General features: G+C 39.1%; 6 protein-coding genes across 12 annotated transcripts; all 6 read right to left on the reverse strand.

Annotated features, from left to right (window-relative positions):
• Positions 1 to 342: 342 nt before the first annotated feature.
• On the reverse strand, positions 343 to 9,092 carry LOC18993223 (histone acetyltransferase HAC12). 3 transcript variants are annotated; one of them, XM_024153326.1, is made up of 18 exons: positions 8,683 to 9,092; positions 8,101 to 8,466; positions 7,682 to 7,796; positions 7,227 to 7,488; positions 6,736 to 7,143; positions 6,459 to 6,601; positions 4,775 to 6,358; positions 4,254 to 4,550; positions 3,879 to 4,157; positions 3,587 to 3,715; positions 3,281 to 3,481; positions 3,051 to 3,193; positions 2,650 to 2,962; positions 2,409 to 2,548; positions 2,140 to 2,218; positions 1,634 to 2,026; positions 1,233 to 1,450; positions 343 to 1,072 (listed from the first exon to the last, which is right to left on the reverse strand). In XM_024153326.1, exons 2-18 carry the CDS (start codon positions 8,280 to 8,282, stop codon positions 958 to 960), a joined length of 5,001 nt encoding a protein of 1,666 aa, XP_024009094.1. In that variant the 5' UTR covers positions 8,283 to 8,466; positions 8,683 to 9,092; the 3' UTR covers positions 343 to 957. The 3 variants fall into 3 exon arrangements, with proteins under 3 accessions (XP_024009094.1, XP_024009095.1, XP_024009093.1); XM_024153327.1 differs by having other exon boundaries at positions 7,278 to 7,488; positions 8,101 to 8,471; XM_024153325.1 differs by having other exon boundaries at positions 8,101 to 8,471.
• Positions 9,093 to 9,863: 771 nt separating this feature from the next.
• On the reverse strand, positions 9,864 to 11,941 carry LOC18993224 (NADH dehydrogenase [ubiquinone] iron-sulfur protein 8-B, mitochondrial). Of its 2 annotated transcripts, none has more exons than XM_006416726.2 (9): positions 11,795 to 11,941; positions 11,608 to 11,702; positions 11,142 to 11,220; positions 10,987 to 11,040; positions 10,800 to 10,891; positions 10,605 to 10,718; positions 10,433 to 10,500; positions 10,212 to 10,323; positions 9,864 to 10,096 (listed from the first exon to the last, which is right to left on the reverse strand). In XM_006416726.2, the coding sequence occupies exons 2-9, from the start codon at positions 11,659 to 11,661 to the stop codon at positions 10,001 to 10,003; spliced, it is 669 nt and encodes a 222-aa protein (XP_006416789.1). In that variant the 5' UTR covers positions 11,662 to 11,702; positions 11,795 to 11,941; the 3' UTR covers positions 9,864 to 10,000. The 2 variants fall into 2 exon arrangements, with proteins under 2 accessions (XP_006416789.1, XP_006416790.1); XM_006416727.2 differs by having other exon boundaries at positions 11,608 to 11,707; positions 11,795 to 11,913.
• Positions 11,942 to 12,064: 123 nt separating this feature from the next.
• Positions 12,065 to 15,587, reverse strand: LOC18993225. Of its 3 annotated transcripts, none has more exons than XM_024152518.1 (13): positions 15,382 to 15,587; positions 15,057 to 15,231; positions 14,810 to 14,945; positions 14,636 to 14,738; positions 14,161 to 14,284; positions 13,781 to 13,846; positions 13,567 to 13,605; positions 13,377 to 13,457; positions 13,233 to 13,280; positions 13,086 to 13,136; positions 12,905 to 12,973; positions 12,564 to 12,800; positions 12,065 to 12,476 (listed from the first exon to the last, which is right to left on the reverse strand). In XM_024152518.1, exons 2-13 carry the CDS (start codon positions 15,210 to 15,212, stop codon positions 12,267 to 12,269), a joined length of 1,320 nt encoding a protein of 439 aa, XP_024008286.1. In that variant the 5' UTR covers positions 15,213 to 15,231; positions 15,382 to 15,587; the 3' UTR covers positions 12,065 to 12,266. The 3 variants fall into 3 exon arrangements, with proteins under 3 accessions (XP_024008286.1, XP_006416791.1, XP_024008285.1); XM_006416728.2 differs by having other exon boundaries at positions 15,057 to 15,234; XM_024152517.1 differs by having other exon boundaries at positions 15,057 to 15,308.
• Positions 15,588 to 15,769: 182 nt separating this feature from the next.
• On the reverse strand, positions 15,770 to 19,709 carry LOC18993226. Its single transcript, XM_006416730.2, has 9 exons — positions 18,480 to 19,709; positions 17,999 to 18,128; positions 17,411 to 17,907; positions 17,243 to 17,323; positions 17,003 to 17,107; positions 16,794 to 16,907; positions 16,618 to 16,701; positions 16,470 to 16,541; positions 15,770 to 16,305 (listed from the first exon to the last, which is right to left on the reverse strand). Exons 1-9 carry the CDS (start codon positions 18,798 to 18,800, stop codon positions 16,045 to 16,047), a joined length of 1,665 nt encoding a protein of 554 aa, XP_006416793.1. The 5' UTR covers positions 18,801 to 19,709; the 3' UTR covers positions 15,770 to 16,044.
• Positions 19,710 to 19,770: 61 nt separating this feature from the next.
• Positions 19,771 to 22,407, reverse strand: LOC18993227 (cold-responsive protein kinase 1). 2 transcript variants are annotated; one of them, XM_024152344.1, is made up of 7 exons: positions 22,122 to 22,407; positions 21,746 to 21,835; positions 21,487 to 21,602; positions 21,182 to 21,392; positions 20,847 to 21,090; positions 20,598 to 20,748; positions 19,771 to 20,438 (listed from the first exon to the last, which is right to left on the reverse strand). In XM_024152344.1, the coding sequence occupies exons 2-7, from the start codon at positions 21,804 to 21,806 to the stop codon at positions 20,031 to 20,033; spliced, it is 1,191 nt and encodes a 396-aa protein (XP_024008112.1). In that variant the 5' UTR covers positions 21,807 to 21,835; positions 22,122 to 22,407; the 3' UTR covers positions 19,771 to 20,030. The 2 variants fall into 2 exon arrangements, with proteins under 2 accessions (XP_024008112.1, XP_006416794.1); XM_006416731.2 differs by having other exon boundaries at positions 21,746 to 21,829; positions 22,122 to 22,393.
• Positions 22,408 to 23,262: 855 nt separating this feature from the next.
• On the reverse strand, positions 23,263 to 26,593 carry LOC18993228 (methyltransferase-like protein 25). Its single transcript, XM_006416732.2, has 12 exons — positions 26,435 to 26,593; positions 26,233 to 26,328; positions 26,013 to 26,096; positions 25,779 to 25,853; positions 25,469 to 25,549; positions 25,033 to 25,172; positions 24,707 to 24,940; positions 24,402 to 24,576; positions 24,206 to 24,289; positions 23,944 to 24,073; positions 23,710 to 23,867; positions 23,263 to 23,602 (listed from the first exon to the last, which is right to left on the reverse strand). The coding sequence occupies exons 1-12, from the start codon at positions 26,555 to 26,557 to the stop codon at positions 23,420 to 23,422; spliced, it is 1,563 nt and encodes a 520-aa protein (XP_006416795.1). The 5' UTR covers positions 26,558 to 26,593; the 3' UTR covers positions 23,263 to 23,419.
• Positions 26,594 to 26,750: the final 157 nt, after the last annotated feature.

Genomic DNA, 26,750 nt, shown 5'->3' on the forward strand with positions numbered 1-26,750 from the left:
TGACATATCAGAAGAAGTAGAAGAAGAGAGAGGAAAGAGGAGAGAAGAAGACCACAGAAACTGGTTTGTGTGTTTTTGGACAGTGATATGACTTATGAGCCAATTAATAAGCCACGTACACTCTCGCTTTTCCTCTTCTTTTTATTTTGTTTAATTTCTTTTCACTTTTCCTTTTTCTTATTATTTTTAGAAAAAATTAAGAAAATCCCATAATACAATAGTTTTTTTTTACAGGGCTAACAGATCTCTGTACTTTAGTACAAATTACAGAGATTCAGAGGCCGTAGCATGTCGTGGTGATAGCGTTTATCTTGTTAAGCCGAAACCTAATTCAATTAACGATACGAAAATGTTATTATTAATATAAGTTTACCAAAAATTGTCAGAGATGCACCCGTAGACACTCTCTTCATCTTACACTAGCGAGCTGTCACTATATATATATTACATTCTTGCCACACCCCCAAAGGTATAAGGCGTTTCATAAGTACACAGAAGGACCAAGAAGGTGTAAGCAGAAACAGAGTGTGTATATAGATATAATAAAAAAGAATCACCAACGAGATCAAGCTACTGGACTGAATTAAAGAGTCTGAAATCTGATTTCTTTTCCTTTTTTTACGACTAGACCAATGCTTCTGCTTCAGTGGCACTTACGCTGTGAAACTCTTTAAGTCACTCGAGAGCTTGTTCCCCCAAGTTAATCATCATTATAATCATCACCATCACTCCATCACTTGTGACTGTTAAATACGACTCCATCTAAGTTAAACCGTTAGAGAGTTTGTTTCCCGTCTTCTTACGTGTTTTCACTAGCTGGTGTTATTCACTTCTTAACTCCTTTTTCTTCAAGTGGAGCTCAGAGACACCAGCTTCTTTTATCTTCTTAACATTCGGCAGAAGATTAGATTTCCACTTCTGTTTGGATCCTAAATGAAATAGGTATATACAAAGTAATCAACCGGAGGTTCCAGCGACTTCTGCAGCTCTCTGTCTCATCATCTCCATGACGGCTGCTCTGCGCCGTGAATCTGATTGTTGCTGTAACCTTCTAAGATGTTCCTTAAGGTCCCTGAATAGACAAATTCACAATGATCAATACAAACCATTCGTCTTTAAAAAAAGCTTTGCCATTTCGAAAATGTCGTTTGCCACTGCAATTCCCAGATGTGGCATGAGAAAACTCATCGACTCCCAAAATAATACAAAGGGACAGATGTTAAAGAGATTACCCGCATCGAGGTACATGACACTCGGATTCCTTGCAGGCCCTAGCGTGGAGTTGCAAGAGATACCACATTTTCTTGCATAGAAGACAACCTCCTGAAGCACGCACTTTGCAACGTAGACCATGTCGGAATAGTCCCTTCACTTTGCGGCAGTTGGGATATTGACATTGTGCAGAACGGCAATGCGACGCATGCACCAGAAGATCGAGCATTTTCCTGAGCTGCAAATTTTAAACAAAGAAAACGTTAGTTCAAAGAAGTTTTGCGAGCTAAATGCCATCTACCTACCTAACTAAGCACATCTTCCATTTTCTCAAATCAGAAGAGGCCTAAAGCAAGAGAAGAAGATCAACTTTTTCAAGAGGAACAACCGTAAGAGAACGAAAAAACTGATCTTAAAATACCTGCAAGACCCGCAATTGCCTAGCTTCTTTGTTCTGCGCATTTTGATCAGCTAGTGATGGGTGATTTGTCAACTTGTGAGGATGATTAATACAGCCCTCTTTACTGTAACAAGTATTGCACACATCGTAGTCTGGGCAAACTTCACAGCGCCAGCCTTGACCACTTTCAATATCGAGGTGACATGCGTTACATGTTGAGACAAAGGCAGGAGCAGTTGGATTATGCAGATGGTAAAGCACCATCATGGAAGAATGTTTTGCCCGCCTCAGTGTATCATACTGATAATGATTCCCTTGACAAAGACTCAAGAATGCTTGCCTTGTATCGAAAAATTCACTTTCAAGTATCTCATCTCTATCTTTGGTGTCTGCAGGAATATCGGTGATCTCAACCTACAATTTTTTATATTTATTTAAATAACCATCTCGTGAGATACAAAAAATAATACAGAAACGCCTGAGGAGAGAACCTCTTCTAAATACCAAAACAAGGCAATGCAACTTACGGGATACAGTTTATGATTATCCTTTTGATTAACAGGATGCCTTTCTCTGTCTTCTCGTTTCTGTTCAGCCTCATAGCACCTGAAAGGTATAGAATAACGTATTAGATATTGCAGCACTCTATCAGGTATAAGCACAAATAGGTTTACCAATAAGTCCCTTTCAACAAGAGAACCACCACAACTTCCACGTTATACAAACTAAGTCACTGTAACAAAGCGGTGGAAAGAAAAAAAAAATTAACTAGCAGAAGAGAAAGGACAATTCTTACCCATCACATAACTGGAAATCTTTGCATTGGCTGCAGACCCAACGATTTCCAGTTACCATCAGTGTACAGCAATGCGTGCAGCAATGCTGCAAGTGAACCATGATGAAATCCTCCTTCATTGGGTAAATGGTCTCACCAAGCTAAAAACAATATTAACAAGAAAACACATAACTAAACAAAAGAACCGAATTACTGAAGCAGATATGCTGGAAAGGAAAGGTGCATAGAAAAAAACGATTACCTTATGCATTAGCAGCAGATCTTTGGACGTATTCCCAGACAGATCAGACTGGCCAGATGCTTTCAAAGCTCTTTTTGTAATGGGTTTCTTGAGTATCGGTTTCTTATTTCCCTTTCTACCATCATCTTCTTGACCCATTTGGTATATGATATCCTCTGCTGCACCTGGCCAATAGTCACCATCAAAATATGGGAGCCTAGCTGCCGTAACCTTAGCTCTACATTCACCAGTTTGCAAGAAAAAATGGTCATATAGATTTGTTGTTTCCGCTACAATCCCTTCCTTTGCAGCTTTTCTCAACATTGCCAAGTACCTGTGCTGACCAGGAGCAAATGGAGGATGTAAGAGATTTTTCATATGAAAAATTTATAAAGAATATCACCAAAGGCAATTGGACTGACCACTCCCGTAGTTTATCAGACTTTGGCGTTTTCTGAATTTCTGGATGGCAATATAGGATATAGTCCTCACCCTTCAGTGGTGGACAAGCCCATATATAGCAGCTCGTGAAACCACGCAATTTGCAGTATTCCAGGTAACCAATCTAAAAAGGCACAATTGTATACCCCTGAATTATCTATGAAATGTAGATGACCACACAAATCTTGGTTGAAACCAGGACAGGACTTACAAGAATTTCCTGGTAAACAAAAGTGCGCAGAGCCTCTCCATTAGCAGATTTAATCTCAGGTCTAAAGTACTTCACAGAATCCAAATACGAGAGATAAACACGGCGTTGATTAGGAAATGAACATTCGGATCCAAATTCTTGGACATACATCCCAAACAAGCATACTTCTACACCTTCTATCTTTTGGAACAATAGAACCACCTGGAAAAATAAAATGTGGAAATGGAATGTATTATTTGAAGAGTGGAATCCTGAACATGTGGAAATGAAGGAAATACAATAGTGGTGTGCTTGGATCATTCTTACCTTGGACTTGTATGGAAATTCTGTGGGGAAATTATCCTCCCTAAAAATTTCAAGAAATCGAGATTTGACTTCCACCTTCTTGTCAACGGATGAAACAACTCTAACCACAAGGGATTCAGCAGTTGGAATCTGTAAGTGCCAGTAAAAAAGCAAAACGATGAGTGACCAACCAGTGAACTTCAATCGATTGTTTCCAGTGAAGAAGCACTACAGCCAACTAATAAAAGATAGGACTCAAAGATGCAAAATGACATGAGACCTTAAACCTTGTACAAGTTTACCGCCAGATTACCTCATCACAATTTTTTGCTTGAGCCCTGGCTCTCTCAGTCCTTTCCTCGTCCAGCCTTTTAAACAAACGCTGCTCTATATGGTCACTGAGAATCGTTCTTGGTAGGTCTTTCGCTCCAAGAACAGCACTCTGAGGTAAAGGTTTTCTCTCATTGCGCTCCACCTCAATTATATAGCAATTTGGGCAGGTGTACTCAGCTTGCCCCCCATCATTCCTCCGCCCATTAAATAGAGCACATATCTGATGCTGCCAGGCCTCACATTTATCACATTGGACCCACTGCAAAAAAAATGGAACGCAACAAAGACAAACTTAGAAAAACCTACAAAGCGGGAGGCACATGACAATAGAAAACTACTGCGTGGATAGTCTTACCCATTCTTCAGTCTCTTCATCATTTTTCTTTTTCTCGAGTCTTGCCTTCGGTATTGAGGTCCCTCCAGCGAGTATAGCGTCTCCTCGGGATTCATTATAACAGGGAATACAAAAGTAATGACGAGTTTCACCACCTCCAACAGTATAGTACATTGCATTTCTCTTGATACGAGCACCACAAGGAGTACAATAGATAGGTGGTGGCTCGAATGTAAGCTTCTCCACCGCACATAACTGGCAGGAATTCTCACTCATCAAATTCTCCATGGCCTGATTCTTTTCTACTTTGGCTTTACTCTGCAGACAAATAGAAATTAAATGACAAGTTGTTCATCAGCGCTCAATTACTTTGAGAAAATGTGACGAAAAGTGTTTAACAGAGCAGCTAAGTTGTGCCTCTAGATAGCAAGATATTCATCTTAAACAAACAACAACAGTAATACCACAAAGAGTAACTAAAAAGATAAATCTATGATTAAAATTGCTTTTCTATAAGCTTTTGAAGTAAATAACAAACAAACCTGGCCAACCCACTGACGAAGACCACGAATATGTTCTCTCACTTGTTCGGGAGTGAACAATTCAGTTAAAGAAACACCCTTTATCTTTGGTTTTCCAGATTTTGATGCAGGAGATTCCACCAGATCTTCTTTCTTCGAATGCTTAAGGTCTTGCTCCATTTTTATATTTTCTTGCTTTGGCGAGGCACCAGATAAATCATGTTTACCTGGTTCAATGACAGGCCTAGGCTTGGGAACATTTTCAAAAGCTTCATGTTTCATCTCTTTGATGCTGAAAACTGCTTGAACAGAAATTTCAGGAATTTCTTCTTTCACTTCTAAGTTCTCTGACTTCAATGCCGCATGTGCATCACTATGCCTATGATCTTTTCTTTCAGTATCCTGAGATAATTCTGTCTCTGTTTTAGAAACAACAGAGCTTTTACAACTTTCAGTGTCAGGGACAACTGGTTGAAAAGACTGCTCCACCTTCAACCGTTTTGATGAAGGTTGCAAATTGTCTAAAGTATCAGCACAACGAGGGGCAGCAGAAACCGCTCTAGCAGTAGCACATAGTGAATCATTTGATGTTACAGCTCTGTTCACTGAACTCACTGCACTGCTTTCGCTTTTTAAACGGGCCTGGGCACGCGCATTAGCTTGTTGCTGATGGTAGGTCTTCACTGGCACACAGACGGGGCACCGAAGATCCTTGCAGTTTTTATAGTGGCTAATCAATGCCTTAGTGTGACGACAACGAGGATACGAACACTGAGGTTCAACACAACTGTTCATGTGACTCCATAGTTTCTGAACATGAACGCAATTTCGGTCTTGGCACTTCCCTCCAGGCGGTTTGCAGGTCCGTGCATGAAGTAGAAACAAGAGCCATCTTTGTTGATTTCGGAACTTGGGATCGCGAGTTACGTTTCCATATCTACATGTCGTTCCAGCAGAATTTTGCAGACTATGGGATTCGGATATGGTAGAAGTATGATTTTGACCAATAACAGACCCTTCAGTCAAATTATTAGGTTGAGCTTCATCCATTCCGGTAATTCTTTGACGGAAATCCTCCTGAATGTTCTGTTCACTTGACATACCATTAGACATTTGAGTGTTTTCCTGAGACTGGGAAGGCCACTGAACCCGTGGAAGGGATTCTGATTTTACTTCAACAGCAAGGTTGCTAAAACTGTTGACAGAATCAGAACCTTTATTCTGAGGGTGCAGCATTTGCTGACTCTGTCGGCTATTTTGAGGAAGTGACGTGCATATATCACTCTGACTTGTAACTGAGAGATGCTGAGCGTCTGCATAGCACTCTTCTCCAGAGTTCTGATATTGATTCTGGAACTGAGAAAGCTGGAGTTGTTCAGATGCTTGGGAGTGCATAGCCTCACTATGGTTCTCCATTCCAGGTTCATGTTTAACTATCGTAACCATGTCAGAAGCCACCTGAGGTTTGCCCAAACCATCATTGCTTATTAATTTATGTTGCTGCAGGGTCTGCTGCTTCAATTTCCTTTGCTGGAGAAATTTCTGCTGCTGCTGTTGAATCTGATTTGACTGTTGCTGAAATTGTTGTTGTTGATGTGGCTGCAGCTAATGTAGGGAAAGAAGATTGGAAGTCCGAATACTAAAAGTGATAAATGTTTAATTGTTGTTCATTGTTACGTGCAAATGAAATAAACTGATTACTCACAAGAGAAGAGTTAGCTCTGGACACAGACTGGAAACTTGATGTATTGATATTCTGAGCATTTGTCATCATCCCAACCGAACTTACACCTCCATGCAAATTTCCAGATCCCAGGGTGTCAGGGTTTGTTGTGCTATAACCTTCCCCTGAAATATCAAACATGCTTTAGATATTCTGTACGTACTAATCATTCACAACCGCCAAACAAGAAACGGCCTTACATATAAAATAAGATAATCAGGCCAGACAAAAAAGAGGGAGAGAGAGAGAGAGAGGTTACCTTGATTTCCTGCCCGGGGGAAGGTATCAGGAGACTGCTCTAAAATTTTGGAAGAATTACCTGCGTCTACACTTTTTTCGTTCACTCCAACACCACTATTTACAGAGTTACTGGCCACACCAGCCGGCTTTGGTTGCATGTCGAGTCTACTCCCAGCCGTCATTTGGTTGGGCAACAAGTGACTATTTTGACCCCCAGTAGCCTGCCTTTGTTGCTGCTGCTGACACTGAGGTACCAACGTGGGCTCAGCAGAAAATCCACCACTGTTGTTATTAGAACCACTGTTAACGAACCCAGGTGTAGGAATCATCTGGGCAGTACTTCTTTGAGAACTCATGGATGCCATGTTCCCTCTAGAACCAAGAGAAAAGTTTCTCGATGAATTCTGGTATCCATTAAAAACATTACCTGCAAACAAGTTGTTAAGTGTAAGAGACACATGAGATGAAAATTTCCAGGAAAAGTATCAACGATCACTTAAACAAGAAAACCTCCATGCATGCCACCAGCAGCTAGAAGGTTTCCAGTGTTCACAGCTGTACTTGAGATGATGTTGTTGCCAACTGTTGTAGCATCAGCAGAGGTTGTAACCGTCAAATTAGGATTACTCCCAGCGTGTGATAATCCTGGAGTAGGTATCATCGTTCCGACCGAAGAGGAATTAGCATGTCGCTGACTGTAGTTATTCAAGTGTCTGCCTTTTATCAGGCTTGTAATCCGAGATTCAAGGGTTGACCGGTTCACGTAATCCTCCTGTAGTATAAGTTGGCAAGTGTCACAGATGAAAGGAAAGATTTTGAATAAGGACATGAGTCAACAAGATGGATCTAGAGGGAACATGTCAAAAAAGCATCAGCCAAGTTGGAATTCCCCAGTAAACCAAATTTCTAAATGCTAACTACCAATCACTTATTTTTCCTTTAGACACACAGAAATATTTGAATACCTTTGAGGTAGCCATATTAAACAGCCCATCCTCTAAGCGTTTAGCAACATCCATATACTTCGCCTTTGATACAGCATCAGCCGGAGATGGTTGCCGTTGCTGCAACATGTTAAAGCTGGAAAGAATGGAAGATCAAGTAAGGTCAGTTACAAAATTTCCCCCATGAAGTAATTATCAAGAAATTCTCAAGGAACAGAAACACTAAAATATCACGTCCTGAGAAAAAAAGCAGATATACAGTAATGCAGCCAAAACAGTAATCACTTCGATCATTCCCAGCCCATATTAAGAGAGACAACATCAACTCATTCCATAATGAGCAATGCAAGCAAGGTGAACAAAAGGACACAAAACCACCATTTAGAGACATGCCATATTGGGAAGACTCAAAAGGTGTAGCAGGAAAATCGAAGGCTTACACAAGGGTTTGCATGTACTGTCGAAGTTTCAAAATATCATGGTCCATGGGACCAACGGTGTTGCGTGAAGGCCCTACACCAGCTAAGTTCTGCATTTGAGAGTTGCCATTATTCTGCGGCATTTTCCCTTGGTTTGGAACCTGCCCAGATAGTTGTCCCGACATGTGAGTCTGAACATTCATGTGTTATATCTTAAACCTTCGTCGCCTTCTCCTAATTCTTCTTGCAGCTAGAACTAACAGGCACTGCATAACTCTTCTGCCCCCGAAAAGTCAGAAGATCGAAAGCTCATCTCCTGCTCTTAATTATTCTTCAGATGATCTCAGTGTAGCAGCTCGTAACATACAATACACCTAGCACCGTGGACTGTCCTGCAAAACAACTCAAACTCTCATAAAACTGAAGTGACAAAATCGTAAACTATGATCAAAGCAACTAAGCCCATTTGCAAGAACCAAGAAAAGTGGATGACTTTCGAAAGCAGACAGCAAGAGGAGCAATAAGAAAGCAAACAAGTGTATCGTAAAAGATATGAACTGAACGAGAGACAACGCCTAATAAAAACCTAGAAATCAATCCAACCTTGAAATTGATGCACAAAGAAACAAACTTGAGCCGCAAAGAGCAGAGCCAAGAAATAAGATTCTCCCTCACAAGGTGACGGACACACAACCGTTACTAGTGACTGCGATGATCGAGTGACACCGAAACGCAGTAGAACAGAGCAATAAAGTCGGTGAACAGCCGATTTCGCACGTGTGAACTCACACAGGCCAGGAGGAAAAAAAAGACAAAGGAGAAAAATTAGGATCAAACAAAAAAGGAGAGAAAACCCAGAAAGAGATTCCAAAAACCTAGAAACGAAAGAAGAAGAAATAATGAATTATCGACAAATTTTCGAAATCGAAGAGTTTTACGGGGTCGGCCTTCTTCGAATTGGGGATTTTTTCGGGCGCTCGCTCGATTTGGGGGTTTTTGGTATTTCTTTTTCTATTTAGGGATTTTCGTTTTGATTTTGTGTGTGAATACAAAAAAAAAAAGACACATTAAATAACATTTACCTTATGTGTTTCTTAAAGTCAATCTGAATACATATCTATCATTAAGGAACTTGTTAAAGTTAATTCGGCGAAAATCGAACAGACAAGGAGAAGTGCTTAAGAGAGTTTACGTTCCTGTCCGTCCGATCGATATGTTTAGACTTGTTGTATTGCATTGTTTATCTTTTACAGCTATTAGCTTCTTTTCACTTTTTCTACCAGGATTACAGACCGAGAGGGAGTAACGAAACCATTCTAATTCAATTAATCATTTTTCTCAAGCTCAAACCGGAAACAGACCAAAACCACTGGTACGTACGATTTCTACAAAGCAGCACGTGCAAATGCCGAAGCAACGGTGCTTATATGATCTATCATCATTACTTGCAACAGAAGTAATGAAAACGTTTTCATAAAGAACTGTGAGAAAAGGCCTAAGGGATCATCATCTTCAGCAAATAAAGGCTCAAGGACTTCAAATTCTCTGCAATCTCTGTCTCCAACTGATCTCCTTTTTCAAAAAGCTTCTCTCTGTCTTCCAGAGACCAAAAAATTGGAGTTTTTTTTTTTGTAGTTTTACCCTTTGTAGTTCTCTGGTTTCGTTTTGTGACCGGCTCTTATTCATATTAGGAATTTTTTTTTTAGTTTGTACACTAGGAGTAACAACTTCATTGAATCATACTTCAGATTCCAAATTTTTGGTATGGTCCATCTCAAACCGGAAACAAAACCAAAACCGGTTTTACCATCAATATGAACTTACAAGCAATACAGTAATGGTGTAAAAGCTGAAGCATCTTTACTCAAACGAAAACATTTGAATAAATTATTAGGCAACAGACCTTCCCGATATAAAATACTCAGCGATAGAGGCTCTCCGACCTCAGATTCTCTGCAATCTCTGTCTCCCACCGATCTCCATTCTCAAGAAGCTTCTCTTTGTCATACAGAAGTTCCTGCAGATAGAAAAACATATTTAAAAAAAAAAAGATTCAAAATGCCATTTATGGAATAATACAAATCTGAACTTCAGGATCATGGACAAATGATATGTCTCGATCTAGTGTTTACCTCATGAGTTTCGGTTGCAAACTCAAAGTTGGGTCCTTCGACGATTGCATCAACAGGGCAAGCTTCTTGGCAGAAACCACAGTAGATGCACTTTGTCATGTCGATATCATACCTGTACATCTCCAAATCATCACTTTACTATGAAATGTGTAGAACCAGAGACACAAGACAGTATCCAAAAAGAAAGCATATGGTGAATTAATGAGAACTTAAGTAGTGACCTAGTGGTTCTGCGGCTTCCATCTTCCCGCTCTTCTGCTTCTATTGTGATTGCTTGAGCTGGACATACCTGATGAAAGAAAATATCAATATCCGTCACAAATCACAATTTTTCAGGTGAAACGTGATGCTATGGTACGAATTTCTCAAGTAGCATAGACTTGTAAAACTCACAGCTTCACAGAGTTTGCAGGCAATGCAGCGTTCTTCCCCAGTTGGATACCTTCGAAGAGCGTGTTCACCACGAAAGCGAGGGCTCAAAGGACCCTTCTCAAAAGGATAATTGATCTGCACACAGGATAAAACTTCAGAATCACAGTATGTTTCCTTTCTACTTAATTACTAAAGTCTGTGAAGACAGCCACTCACTGTAACTTTTGGATCAAAGAAGTACTTGAGGGTCAGCGACAAACCGCGGACCATTTCAGTGAGAAATAGGGTGTTGATGCTCCGTTCAAAGACTGTAAAAGTAAGAAATGTCAGGAATCGCTAATTCTCACAGAAGGAAAACCAAGAGAATACAAAGGTAGAAAAGTGTCTGGATCATAAAGCTTACCAGTACTCCAGTCCTTGGAGATCTCCTTAGCTAGTTGCTCAGCTTCTTCATCATCTGTATGTTACAGAGGCAAACCATTAGTCACATATATGCCTGAGAAGGAATAACCTCAATTAACCAAGAAAACCAAAACAACAGCAAGAAAATATGCATACCTTTTTTGGATCCATAGGATATAGCACGAGACTGTAGGCCACAAAGATGAGATTCCTGTAAAGCTTGCCCTGAAAAAACCTATCAACGAAGACAAGGCAGACGTTAAATACAAGAAGAATACCCCACGGAGAATACCATAGAGATAGCATACCCACCAAAAGAAGCTAAAGAGAAATTAAAAGTTAACTATCATAACGCTCTCACTTAAAGGACTCGTTTTTGCAGAAATTAACTAAACCTCTAAATCTTAAAATTCGAAGTGATTTTAAGGAAGACAGAAAAATTTCATCCCAAGTCAGAAATTTAACAGTTTCATTCCATTTCCGATTGATTTCCAATTCCAGATTCCACAAGCCCAAGACAAAAAGATGGAGAGTAGAACGGATGGTAACCGTGTAATAAAACTCCAGCAGAAATACAAAAAATTGGAGAAGAAATAAAGTCAAGAGACAACGAGATTCATACGAGATGTCTGGCACGGAGAGCATTAAACGACCTGCGAGCCAGAAGCGAAGCCATTGATGGAACTCCAAATATCAAAGTTTAGTCTTTCTTCTTCGCTGTACTTCGATGATAGAAAAGGAATCCGATTAACTGAAAAGCCTAATCAAGCAAAAGAACAAGAGAAAGACCAACAAAACTCAATCCGAACCTTTAACCCGATACTTAAAGAAGTAATCTTCTGCACGAAACTAGAGAAAGTTCGATCTCACCAGGACACGGACACGAATCCTTGCTAGAGATTCACGATCATCGACTTGGCAAATGAAAGGGGCAACAAAATTCGATCAGATGTCTTTACATTTACAGATTTACCCTTGTTATCAACTATTTATTTAGCTCATAACCGGGAAATCAACCAACCGGATTTATGACTTTCACAAATTCCAACTACTCAAGGCGTGGACCAAACCAGACCATATACCGATGGTCACTAACCGGACCTAAAGTTCAACTGATAACCGATTACTGGTAACCGAGGTTGTTCAGTTAACCGAGAAAACCAAAGAATACACAAAATTTAGAGATACAAACAGTTTTTGTCCACACACTTACACCACTGGTAACGAACTGATGCGGAAAATTCTTTAAAAAAAGAGGGGAAATTAGTTGAAGTCGGTATCTTATGGTGCTATGTAGAAAGAGTTGCCACAGTTTATGTGAGTTTGCTTAAGAGGATTCCATCTATCAAATACAATCCGACCGCCTCGACCAATTCTACCTTGAAACCGAGATCTTCCGCTTCTTGCATCCACTGGAGCGATGATTCTCGCAGCAGCCAGTTTATCGGGGACCAGCGGTTTTGTGAACAGCATAACTGGCTCGTTAGGATTCTACAGAGAGGAGAAATATAAAAACAGTGAATATTATCTTATAATCTCAAGTGTTTCCATTACAACTAACAGAATCTAAGGAATTACCAGTTTGTGGAGCCATCCGTGTCTTCTTGCCTCTTGCTTTATGCGCCCGGCTTGAGCTCGAGCGAGATTTGAGTCAGTGAAACGAGGATGAGGAGTAAAGGAAGGCCTTGTGCGTTCTTGGGTGGTGGTTGGGTCATCGGAGTCCATGAACTCATCTTCACTTGAGCCAAATCTGTACGATGTAGAGAGTGGGAACCCAGACTGAGCCAAACTATCTTCCAAGAGTTCTGTTTCGTGCTGCAAATCAGATCAAAAACCCAACAAAAGTTTAGGGAGGAGATCGAAATGCACAATTCTTTCCGGTTACAAAAGGACACTCAATGCAAGTTTTAGAGGAGTACCTTATATTTGAGTTGGATTCTCTGAAGGCTAACCTCACTCGCCATGAAATCCCTCTTTTTTTCTTCTCTCTATAAAGGTAACAAGTTCTCATCAAGTTAAAACCTATGGAGCACGCAGTTTTCTCCTATAATATAGCTAAGATTACATTCACTTCTCAAGTATAAACGCCATAAAGAATACCTTAATTAGAGCTTCCAGAATTGTCTTTGCTTGGTCAAGATTGCGCCTGACCTGATAATAGCATATTCCACAACAGAACAAAATAACATGTTTTAAAATCCAACAAGGATTCTAGGAAGTTTCACACAGATTCATGTCTTTCCTTACCTGTCGAAGCTTTTCAAACGACTGCGCATTGTTTTCTCTTCTTTGCATCTACAGGGAGGTCAACTCTTATCAGTAAGCTGTTGTGCACTTTCGATACAACAAGATATGAAAAATTGATGAACTGCAGACAACAAGAGAGCCTACCCTTCTTGTGTGTAGTCTATGAGCTTTCTCCCGTGGCCTAAACACATTGTATGGATTGGTATCATTGACCGGCGGTGGAGGCTATTCCAAACAAAAAACCGCAACATGTAAGTTATTGTTTCAGGTAAATTTCCGTATAAACGCATTTCTTCCACATGTACATTTGAGATCAGTCCAAATGATGGTATACCTGTAAACGCCGCAAAATAGGTTTTTGCCATCTTTCACGCTAAGAGAAATGCAAAACAAAACTAAGTTAGTTCGTGTTATAAGACTATGCTCAAAGAACCACAAAAAATGTCTTGTAAAAATTCAACTATCACCAAACTATGTGACATAACATAACAACTAAATCCAAAAACTCTCAGTGTTCAAATTATGCCACATAAAGGTCTATCTCCAACCTTATTTTTCCAGTAACTGTAGATAGCCTGGAATACTCCATATTTGATGGGCAAAGATTGCAGCGCCTGTTAAAAAAATTGGAAATAGCACAACAAGAACAATTAAATGTAATGCACCGCCTCTGAAAAAATTCGCACGAGCAGTATACTAATACAGTACTCTAGAGGAGGAAATGTAATCATTAATACTATATCTATGCTCCTGCTACAGTTTCAGGCAATAAGGAAAAGTAAAAGTGCAATTCTTCAGAAAACAGTCCCCAATGAAGACGACTACGATGATAACTACCCAATCAACCATCATCATTTTTTCTCTTTTTGACCTCCAGAACCGAATAGAAAATAAAAAGTATAGAGAACAAGATAATTTAAGTGTACACCTCAATAGCAGCATCAAGCTGCAAAAGCACTGCAACTGGTGAACCAAGAGTAGGAGCAATGACTCCAGCTCTTTCCCGTGCCTTATGATCCAATACTTCTAGTTTAAAAATAATGCTCTCAAGCCTGTATCAAGTCATTTAGCAAGATTACGGGCAGAAAGCTTTGTTTTAAAAGACGAGAAAAGTTGTGCACTATCTCAACTCAACAGTAGGGCCAATACTAGATTCACTTCTTTCAGTTTCCATTCGACCACATGGTTTTCGCACTATTAGCAAAATCCAATCATTTTATAAATCCAAACAAATTTTTTGCACCAGAAAAAAGAGAAGAAAATTAATTTAGAGTCTAGAAGCTAATAGATTCATCCACAACAAGACTCATGGAAGTCTGGATAATCCTATATATCTCAATGGCTATATATATGGAAAGCATGCAAGGAGACGAAAGATAAAAGAACGTGGTCGGATACTGTACATTTCAGATGAGAGAACCATTTTCTCCTTATCAAACTCGGAAAGCCAGTCGTCATCTTCATTGTCAAGATCATACTCCACAAAATCTCCAAGCTCAGCTCGAGCTGCACAACAGATATCCCGTCTCCATGTAAAAGATATCACTCTCGAAAAGAAATTTAGAGATAGAGATTACCTCCTCTTGCACGTAGATAGGAAGGAGGCTGATTAAAAGTCCGGGAGTAGTCTCTTTCATATGTATCCACAACAAGAAACTGAGGTGTTGGTATTTCTGAAGCCAGTTTCTTGCTAGGCACTTGAGGATGATGCACCTGATAACGCGAGAAAACGAGAAACTTTCAATCATTACTCTATAGCTTTACATACAAACTGATAAAACGAAAAAAAAAAAAAATGAAAATCACAGAGAATGAAATATTCACCTCATTATCAACCTCAACGGCTGCTATACGCAGCAACTGAGAATTTCTAGTAATGGAAGAAGGATTATCTTCATCTTCAAAGTCTTTAAAGGACTTTAAAATTGGAAGCTTCTTGTGTATATCCAATGGACGGGGTCGAAAAGATAGCCTACTCATTTCACTATCCTCCCCTTCACTTCTATACAGCAATTATATATCTATGAGCGCATAGATTTTCGACCAAAAACCATTCGAATTTCGAAATCCCAGAACCTTAAACTCGTAAATGTAAACAATTTCAGGATAACATAAGAAAAAACAACAACGAACGAGACGTGATACTTACAAGGTGAGTTTCTAGGGTTTTTTTCTCTTTCGGAAGAATCGTACCGGCTAATCAAAAACGGGGTTTTCTCGAGCTCACCCAAAAACCGAGAAAGGGTGAAATTCGAGCAAGACAGATGCTTTATAAATTGTCTGAAAGTGAGTTTGCATATATCTCTCGAATCTCGACAACTGAAGTAATGGAGGTCGAATCTCGACTAACAGACAACACAGACAGTAGAACCGAGGAGGGAAAATTTGGTAATTTCAACTCCGGTTAAATATGAGAAATTTTCAACCCAAAAAAAAAAAAACAAAGTTTCTTTCATGATTGGATCATGGATTTTAATTGTAATAAACTAATATCAAAAGTATTGTTATCCGCTCTTCTTTGAAGCTTTCCTATCGAATGGGTTTTGGTTTCTCAGAGAAAAACCATAACTTCACTTCAAAGTTCACAAAATCCAAAGATCTTATTTACAGAGAAGGGGTTCAAAATTGTAAGTCAACGTTCCTTTCAAGCTTCCATGTCCCTTTCTTCTTCATTAGCACCTTGTAAAGTTGTTTTCTTTCAGGCTCTTCGTTCATATTTTCGCTTGTTTTCCACTATCGGAAAAAAAAAAAAAAACAGAACAAGGCATAGAGTCATTGTTGATCTTGCCATTGTCGTTGATGTGTTGTCAGGTCAAGTCGATGTTCTTCGCGATTGTTTCTTGGTTAACTTGAAAGGGCTCCAGCTTTTTCTGCGCTTTGATGTCTCACAGAAGAGGCCAGAAGCCATAGCTTGTTGAAGCCATAACTCAAACTCTTCCTCATCCTCGTCCATCATCTCCACATCAAGATCCCACGGGAACCTACTCGAGTTTGATCTCTGCGTTGTCTTTTCCAAACCAACCATGTTCACATGGAAACTTGGTCTATGTGTGTTTGGTCTACACGCCATTCCCTTCAATGGAAAAGAAGTATACATCAAATAATTTTCACATGCCGTAAAAAGTCTTAAAGCTAATCCAAGTCACTTGAGTGAAAAATCTTGGGACGCCATAGTCTAACCTACTGAAGAACAGAGAGTTTTCGCATTGATTACTGGTAAAGAATGAGAACACCAACCTGACAAATAGCCCATTCTGAGACATCAAAGATCTTGCTCTCCGCACAGACAAAAGCTCGTGGTATTTCAATCTACAGGACAAGTTATAAAACGACTAATTCATCATTACTAGTAAACAAAATAGGAAGAAAAAACTGAAAGCCTAACCTTATGTGCTTTCTCGAATACCAGAGTCCCTTTGTGTTCAACCCATCCATCACCATCTTTGGCTTGATGATATTGACCACAATCCTATAATTTTAATGGTATCAATAACCATTTAACAAAAAAAGAGATTCTGCGATAGAAATCAAATGCTTGGAAGTGTGAGTGCGTTCGCTAACCTGACACCATCTGGCCTTTGCCTTACTCCTGTTGGTACATACCCAGATGTGTGAATTACCGCACTTCGTACAGTGTATGCGCCTTGACTCTTCTGATCGGTAACCGGGACTATTCTGAAAAGATCAGAAAATCTGATCATCAGTTTTTATAAGAAAACAATAGTACAATACATGAGGGATCAGAAATCTCACAGACTATATCAACAAACCTGATGCGAAGAAGCATGCGATGTCTGACAGACACTCCTGGTCCTAGATTCTTCTTTCTTTAACTGCTCATCGTAATCTCTTCTCTTAACAGAATCAGAGAGAACCTGCAAATTCAACCTTTCATGTCTATACATTCAAAATAGAGAGAAAACAGCGTCTGATTATAGCATCTAAGGTGAAAACTACCGAGCATTGGCCTATATAGACTATAATTAACAAAACCATCCTTCAACAATTACCTCATAAGCACATTGAAGTTTCTTGAATGATTCACTTGCCAAAGGACTTCCCTTATTTTTATCCGGATGAACCAGCATTGCCTAAGAATAGAAATAGAACACTTTAATTAACGAGCAGAAAAAACTCTTAGCCAAGAGAACTTACAAAGTCAGTTTCAAATAAAACACCTTCTTTCTATACTCTTTTTTAAGCACTGCGGCATCAATCGTTTTATGCCGAGGGAATCCCAATGCTTCATAGTGATTCAAACTATTCAGTATTCTTTTCATCTCATCAGCTGAATCTGTTTCTATATTGACTACCTTAACACTAGAAACCTCCTTCAAGTTACTAACAACAGTTGATGGAGAAGCTGGCTTATTCGCCGACTTATTCTCATGAACCTTTTTCTCTGGTTCTTCAACGGGAACAGAAGAATAACCAAACTCTCCTGGAAACTCTTCTTCTGTTACAGTTTTAGGTTTCTTTGGCTCCTCTGGTTGTGTTTTTTCACTAACACTATCACACCATTGAAGAAGACAAATAATTATATCGTTGGACAAGAATGCAAGATTCATCGAGAGAATAACACCAGGCCATCCAAGTCTGACTTTGACACAATAAATGGCGTATACCGTCGCCATAAGAACCACCACCCGCGCGTGATTTAGGGAGAACAAATAACCTGATTCAAAGAAGTTGAGAAAACACTATATAAAGAGCAACAAAATTAGAATGACATCATCATAATATGGAGAAGAAATATTGACACTTGCCTGCAACTATAAATAATGTTCCAGTGATCCAAAAGTTAGCGTACATCCACAAAATTAGAATTCCAAATAGTCCTACAATGAAGATCCCAGGAGTGCAACCTAAGTACATGACAGCAGCACCAGCAGCTGCCTGCGAAGGTAAATCAACAGTAGGTGAGACTCAATTCAACTATATATATAACTTAAAGCCATACGATAAATGAAACACTGCAACCAAATCTCCAAAGCTAAACGTACTTTTTTACACTTCAACGAATATCTCAAAACCGTTTACGGAAAGTAATTCTAAGATCAGACTATCAGCATTCTGGTTTGGCCTCCAATATAGTTTCGATATTAGTGGTTTCTCATACAACCAAGGCTATTCATGAGATCTGCTCAGACGCTTTTGCTAACAGACAAAGAAATCAACGCTATTTAAAGATCTAGAACCCAGAATCAAGAATTCCAAACAAAAGGGGCGGGGGTCTAGAGTTCTTACCATGCCGAGCAGAACATAAATCAAGCAAGATACTGAAGTCAGGCTAAGGAAGCAACTCCACATTATCAGGAGCAAAGCAGCTGAACCAAATTTGGCACTGGAGTGGAAACCCCTCAAAATGCAGTCTTTCCAGTAAACAAACGATAAACTAAGCAACCCTAATAGCTTCTCACATCCACTGCACACTAGAGGCCAGTGACGCTCTACGAGAGCTTCTGTCTTTCCCTCGAAACATCGCATTGCAGCGCAAATCCATGAGCACAAATGTTTTTGAGACTGCAACCAGTTCCAACCTTGCTTAACCAATCCTATATCCTCCATAACTCAACAAAATCTTCAAACCCTAAACTTACTCCAACGCTCAGATATATTGATATCCGTTAGAAGAGAGAGTCTGAAATCTCGAAAAAAGCTAACTTCTCAGCCATTGCTTTGATCTGATAATCAAATTACTAGATTTTACAAAAGGTTCGGGAGCTGATCCATACAAAAAGAAAAGAAAAAAAAAACAGAATCTTCCTTCCTTCCTCTCTCTTCAGCAATCAATTGTTGCTTCACAGAATACAAAACCCTAAATTACCCAACAACCATTAGTCTAGTACATATCCTCAAATCGGATCCCAAAAAACCTATAAACCGCAGAATTTTCCGGCGGAACAACGCAGACCCAGCAACCAAAATAGCTTCGTTAGAGCATCACCACGCACCGACAAGCATTTCACTGGTTCGGTATGAAGAGTAGAGAGAGAGTGAAGATAAAAAAAAAAAAAGAGCTTTAGTTAAAGTTAATGGGTTACTGTAAAGATTAGGTCCGGAAATAGGAAAACCCAAAAAGACCTCATGAGAAAAAGCAGCAAAACAAAAAAATCTTTTAAAAGATTCAAAAAGCTCAGAGAGAAAGAGAGAGAGTGAAAGAGAAACACAGTGGCGTATAGAGACAGGGATTAGAGACGAAGGCAACATTAAAATATTTTCAGCTTTATACTAGTTCTTAGCGAATTATCGTTTTGGAATTGGATTAAGTGAACATTAAATTCGCGGGTCCCACCGCACAACAGAGCATGATCACCTACGGTCGCTCATACCGTACTGTTTAGTACTCCGAGTTTCATGAACCTTTTAGACCAGACCGAGCTGATGGAAATCAATCGGACAAAAATTGGTTTAACCTCCTGGTTAAGACTCATATAATAAGGCAACTGAAGCTAAAACATAGGTTAAGACTCATATCAGGCAAGGAACAGAACTCAAATCCACAAACCTGTTTGTTGATGTGAGATCATTAAGATTCAACTTCAACCTTGTATATATATACACTGAAATCATTGTTTGCAACAAAGAACGACTTAAACAACAAACACTGGAAACAGTGTGGTAGAAACTTCATGTTCTGCAGTTGCTATTGTTTCAAAATCTAACATAAAACCTCTGTTTGAATCCAAGGAAGAAGAAGAGACACACAAAAACATCAAACACTGATTTCCCCCATTTACATCTCAAAAACCAACAAACAATAACAATTTTAAAAAAAAAGGATTTTTTTTTTCTTTTCTAAATGGTACTGCTGAAAGTATTACCAGCATAAGCTGAGGAAGCCCCTGATGAATAAGCATTTGAGTTATCTCTAGTCCCGGAGTTAGACGAGGCATTCGACGAAGAAGAAGGGTTTGTGTAGCTGTGTCTGTTCACTTCCTCTGGTTTTGTCTCAACGGGTCCTCTCACTTTCATGTCCATGAAATCAGATATCAAACCCGGTCTGGATATTTTCTTGTAGTCTATATCCTTCTCCCCTGTTAACAACCTCACCACTGTAGACATAGTTGGCCTTAGCTTAGGACTGTCTTGTGTGCACAATAGACCGATTTTTAGGTACCGACAAGCTTCCTCTGCGTCAAAGACTCCATTCAAACCTGAGTCAACTAGATCCACGAGCTCATTCCGCTCAAAAAGTTCCCAAGCCTGTGGAATGTAAAAAAAAAAGGGTTATCTTTCAAAACAAGAGCTCAGACATTTCGAAGACGGGTACGGTTGATCATGTGAACTAGACCAGATATAAAACACACAGTGATTGCACGAATGACTAAGAGAAAATTCAAAAAAGAAAAAGGCAAGACTTACTCTTTCTAGAAGATATTGATATTCCGTGGGTAACCGGGTGTTTTTGTTACTTCTTCCACTGACTATCTCCATAAGAAGGACCCCAAAGCTGTATATATCGGCTTTACGCGTCAACTGTCCCCTAACAGCATACTCTGGCGCTAAATAACCACTGCCCAAAACAGATGTGTACACATGTTAAGACCTGCAATTTCCAGTGAGAAAATTTTATAAAGTAAAAAATGGAAAGGATAAACATGTGGAACTCACATTGTACCCGCGACACGGGTGCTGACATGAGTCATGTTAGGTGGCATAAGCCTCGCGAGTCCAAAATCAGAGATCTTGGGAGATAAATCTTTGTCAAGTAGAATGTTGCTTGCCTTGATATCTCTGTGAATTATGTGTGGACGTACTTCTTCATGAAGAAAAGCAAGACCTTTAGCAATCCCAACGCATATATTGGCCCGAGTACTCCAATCAAACAGTATCCCACTCCGAGTGTAGCCCCCAGCTGAAAAGTGAAAACATTCACTCGGTTTAGAAATGATTTTTACAAAACCAGAGAAGCTGACACTTGAGAGTACAAAAACTACGGGAATCACCTAGAAGCGTCTTATCGAGGCTATTGTTCTCGAGGTAATTGTAAACAAGAATCCTGTGATTCCCCTCAACGCAGCATCCATATAACTTAACCAAATTATCATGCTGTATTTCTGATATCACATTGATCTCAGTCAAGAATTCTCTTACACCTTGTCTTGACTCAGCTGACAGGACTTTGATAGCTGCGATCTTTCCATCTTTAAGATTACCCTATGTCATCAAAAAAAATTTCCCCCAGAGAGTTAAAATGATGAAGAGAGAATTTGAAAAAGAATTTCAAAAGCAACTGAATTTTCTCGTTTACCTTGTACACAGAACCAAACCCTCCTTCTCCAATTTTATTCAGAGAATTGAAATCATCTGTAGCCTGACGTATCTCTTTATATTTGTAAATCTTTACGTTGTCTATCGCTGCGATTTCTGTTTACAAGTATATAGATATAAACTAACTTAGACGAAAACATCAACAAGACTATGCAGAATTAACATTCCAAGCTAAAGAATAATGTAGGAAATAAGTAAGCCTCCTATTTTAAGAAGCATAGATCGAGTATATGTAGTACCTCCATCAACTTCTGAAGGTTTTCCCCCACTCTTACGGCATGAGAACCAGGAGCAACCCATCAACGTTAAGACAGACCTGTGACCTGTTTCTACCACGAAAACGAGAAGCAATTTAGAGAGTTGACTTCTAAGTTCTAAATAGTAAACCAGCCATAGATCGATTTCAAGTACTGCTTCGATTTCTCAATGGAATCTCTGTCCAAGTCAGAAAACCCCCAAGAAAAAAACTAGTGCGGACCAAAAACCTCAAAAATTAAAGCAACTAAAAAAGCTGCCAACTTGGAATCTGGGTTTTCTCAAGATTCAGAAACCTAGAACAGATGCAGACAAAAACGAAATTCAACAAGGGGGAAACTGGAAAGAAGAGAAACTCACCTCAGGGAAAAAAAAAAATCCTAAATTAGGAACAGCGAGGAAGAGAGGGAGAGATAGTGATTCAGAAATCGCAGAGGTTGAAAACTGGCTGCTCGGCTAAAGTTGGTATAAAAAGCCTCTGTCTTTTAGTCTTTACGCGATCAAATAGTCGTTGTCTCTCTCTCTCTCTCTCCTTGTATCGCCGCGTGTGTGATATCAGATTACGGATTTGTTGAAATGAGACTGTGAGGAACGAATGAAGAAGGAAGACGGTCTTGATATGGTGGCGGGTAATAAAAGTCAATGAGTCAATCGTAAGCACACATCAGTATCTTATACGTTGCTCCGAGACCAACGCTACGGTCATTAATTAAATCTCGCCGTATCCGGTTATGATTTATAAAACGACTTTTAATGTAAAACATCGTTTAATAATTGACTATTTCGTATGATTATCATCATTCCCTAACTTTTTGCTTCATTCATGGGCATAATAATTCTTCATCTTTCTTGAAATAAATATTTTTTTAGTACATGTCTATCTAATCCATTACGGATGGACCAATACTTATAACAAAATTCAACATTTTTTGTCAAAAGAATCCATCATGGTTTTCTTTTGCACTGTTTAATTTTATTTATTCAAATATTTGATGAATATACATTCCTCATACAGACGCAACACAAAAAGTATATTATATCGACGTAACTAATACCGCAAAATGAATAATATAATTACAAGATACTGAAAGAAGACAGCTAACACTTTTAATCTTTTTAAAAGTAACCATGAAAAAATCTATTTGACTATGATTTTATAGCGTATCAATCTGTACCAATATTGTTGTGTCACCAGACTCACCACGCGCATATTGGAAATCTATTTGGTTTCAATTTTTAACTTGATGATTAAATTTTATTTTAACTAATGTGAAAACGTGTATAACACATAAACGGAATTGCTTATTAAAAATGCTACATTTGAATGAACCTATGAAATAATAATAATTAAACCTGTAGCGTCGTTAGGTGATGAAATGCATAAACAATGATTCAAAATTGGGTTCTTAAAAAGTCAAAGGATACCTTATCACATTTTCATCAATGATCATGAACGACAAGGAAGAAATGGGATTATGTTCACATGACGGATTATGGGGACCGTTATATGCAGAGTTCTCAACTCTTCACTATAGTCTTCAGGTGCGTTCTCTTCAATAAATCGAAAATAAAACTTAAAGTCAACTCCAAAAGAGACACATTTCACACGTTTCATAAAGTTTTTAAAAGGATCAAAACAGAGTTTTCAAGCTCTAGGGTCAAAGTCTTTTAGCAATAATGGCGACATTCCTGGGTGAGATGGTGGGATCAAAGATGGGAAGCATAACAACTTTGATGGAGGCACCTTGTTCTTGGAGAAACATAAGCCTATCAAGCAAGATCAATGTCTCAAGCACTGGTCCTAGTGCAGCTCGAATAGACCAGTAAGGCCCTATCAGTTCCTGCAGTTTTTATTTTATTAATTTGACAACACCAAAGACAAGCATCCATCAATTTTTGAGAATCCAGAAGCCTAAAGAGAGAGCAAGAGACATGAGGAATAGCTTACAGTGAATTCAACAGATTCATTCCATGTGGCACGCAGGTCAAGATCTTCAGGATGTTCTAGATTCAGGCTGGAAAATGCTGACTCGCAAAACTTCTCGAAAGAAGAACAAATATCGGACTTCGAACTTGTCTGCCTCATGGGTTTCTTGTCGTCAGTGTCTGCAATGAACTATAGACATAAGCAAAATGATCTTGGTCTCACTTATTGTAGAATCTAATCCATCAACCTCCTGACCTTTTCTCGTTGTAGCTACTGTTGCTGGAGTTTCGAGGGCTTTTCTTTGCTGTTGACGGCGAAATGCCTTCCCTTGGCGCCCAATGGACGGACTTGTCGCCAAAACCTCTGGATAATGTTTTGACAGAACCTTCAAAGAGTAATTAGGTCGTTACTCGTTAGAGAGTATCACTATAAATTCAGATTCGATTCACAACGAGTCAGAGATCTTGGGAGAAAGAAAGAAAAAGTCTATTCACCAACAGAACAAAACCTATATTACCATTTGGAATGCAGCACGAAAAGAATGCAACTCGAAATTCTGCAGACCAGCATCTTCTCCTAAGCTGCTCCATCTCTCAGCACTCTGAGAAAAAACACATATAACTTCTTTACACAAATAGAATACATAGACGAAACATTATAATTTAAAACAACAATGTTGCAAAATCCAGAACCAATACAATAATGGATAATACCTGACAAGCTAGATCACGCGCATTTTTGCCAAGCGAAAAGCCCACGGATTTGAGGCCAGCGCTCATCGGAAATCCACATTTGGAACAAGAATTCTCACTGCTTTTTTCAGATAATAAGTTGTAACAGCAGCCAATGCTCACCACTGCTTTAACTTCTTCACACTCCATAAAAGTCCTGAAGAAATCAAGTTGCAAATTGTTTCAGCTTTTAAGGTTTAACATAGCAAGCAGGACCAAACCACTAATGTGTTTACAGGATAACATAAATCGCGGATGAAACAATCGCAGCAAGCATTGAGACTAACCTTAGCATTGTAACAGATAGATCTCCACATGCATGAAGGCCAGCAAGAACAAGTGAACCCGATCTGTTTGCATCAGGTGATAACTGTGATCTTCTAGGACCTTCATTCAATACACTTGCATTTGAATCCAAGTCATTCTTCTCCAGAGAAACATTGGTCAAGGTTTTCAACATCTCTGTGGATAGTACACGGCATGTAATCGTCACTGGAACATCTGGGCACTTGTTTCCTGAACTAGCAGAGAAGAGGTTAAGTAGCATTAAAAAGTAGACATCTTTTTCTTTTATTAAAGTTTTAAATAATCTTATAATGTGCTAACCCCTTACCCAGATTTACGCATCTGTGCTGCAAAATGCTTTCTGATACGTGATGCGCGTGCATCTGTTATCTTTCCATGATGAGAGGAAGAGTCAATCGCAACAACTGAATGCTTATACTGGAAAGAAAGAACCTGCGCTAGATAACCCTGTTTTTTGACAAGTGAAAAAAAAAAGTTAACAATTTTCAATGAAGTTGTTTAACACACTTATGGCAAACTATATGCTACAAAGTTATTAGTAAACTAAGATAGAAAAGCGAAATTCATCATTAAAAAAAATTCATTGATCAACCAAAAGTAGAAATTAAAAATGCAGAAAAGAGAAGTAGCAAAAGACCAGGCTAGGAATAACCTCCATCGAGTCAGAAATATGCGAAAGCGATACTAACCATGCAATTATGATTGACGAGTAGATATAAGAAAGGGATTAAATTTAAAGATACCTGGCCAGAACCGACATCAACTACAGTAGAAGCTCCAACACTGTTAATAACTGAGCTAACAACAGCGGAAAGAACTTGAACCTGCATGAGAATACTACCATAAGTGAACTACAAATACATGTGATTTTGGTGACCATCGCAAAATAAATGTTAAGTATTTTACATGTGAAGTGGCTTGAGCAGCTACAAACCATTAGATATTCGCTTTTCAATTTAAGTTTCTTGTATTGGGAAAAGTCACCAACTGCTAAAACAGCTGCAGACTACTGAAGTTCCTACCAAAAGTAGACATCATTGAAAGACAATGTACCTCATGTTTTTTCTTCAGATTCATGCCCTGTGAAAGAACGGTGCTAAGCGGTGCCATATCCACATCTGCGAGTATCTGCCAACAAAGGACAATGATGTAGTATGTTCAGTCTAGAATCTATAATACCATCCTGACGCAGCACAACAAGTAGAGAAACATTCCACCTTATACACTCCCAAGGAAGGGAACTATAATTAGAAAAATGTAAAGTTTAGTGCAGAGTATACAATATACCGCCTGTAATTCCGCTTGTTCTCTAGGAAACGATAGAGACCTCAACGTGTGAACGAACTCCTTGAGTGAAGCAGGCCAGTGATCCTAAAAATCATACAGACGCATATCAATACTTTTCAGCTAAGCTAAAACTCTGACCAAGACTAGCTCAAATAGGAATTACGTATACGCTTTGTTATTAATCAAATTCTCAATCATGAATAAAAGCCAATAACTTTACCTGGACACCACCGGACGGGATAAGAAGAATATTTTCCGGCTTCTCATTCCTTAAGCAGCTCATCCATTCCTGATCAACACCTTCCCATTGCTTATCCTGGAAAAAAAACCCACCAATCAGCTCAGAAAGAAAATGATAAGCTAAAAAAAAAAGACGAACTTTAGATTGTTTCCGATAGTCGACCAGAAAAAAAAAAAGGTACCTTGAAGAAATTGACAACGTGAGCATTGATGAGGAAAGAAAAGGGTTTAAGGAAATCAATAATGGCGGTGATCCATTCTAGGGTTTCTGATCTTGTAGAACACGAATACTTGCCGCTCTTCATTTTTCACGACCACCCAAGAAGGAACGATGGTCCTTTCCGCCGCCAAACGCCGGCCAAATAAAAGAGTGCTTAGCCGTGAAAACGTTTTCTAAAAGTACCTCGTAACTTTTAAATTTATTCAATTTGGGCAACATTTGTTATTATCTTACAAACACACCCCTCATCCTTTCACATGACCAAGACCAACGCTAAA

This window comes from Eutrema salsugineum, unplaced genomic scaffold (assembly GCF_000478725.1).
Source record: "Eutrema salsugineum unplaced genomic scaffold, Eutsalg1_0 scaffold_5, whole genome shotgun sequence".
Taxonomy (NCBI): domain Eukaryota; kingdom Viridiplantae; phylum Streptophyta; class Magnoliopsida; order Brassicales; family Brassicaceae; genus Eutrema; species Eutrema salsugineum.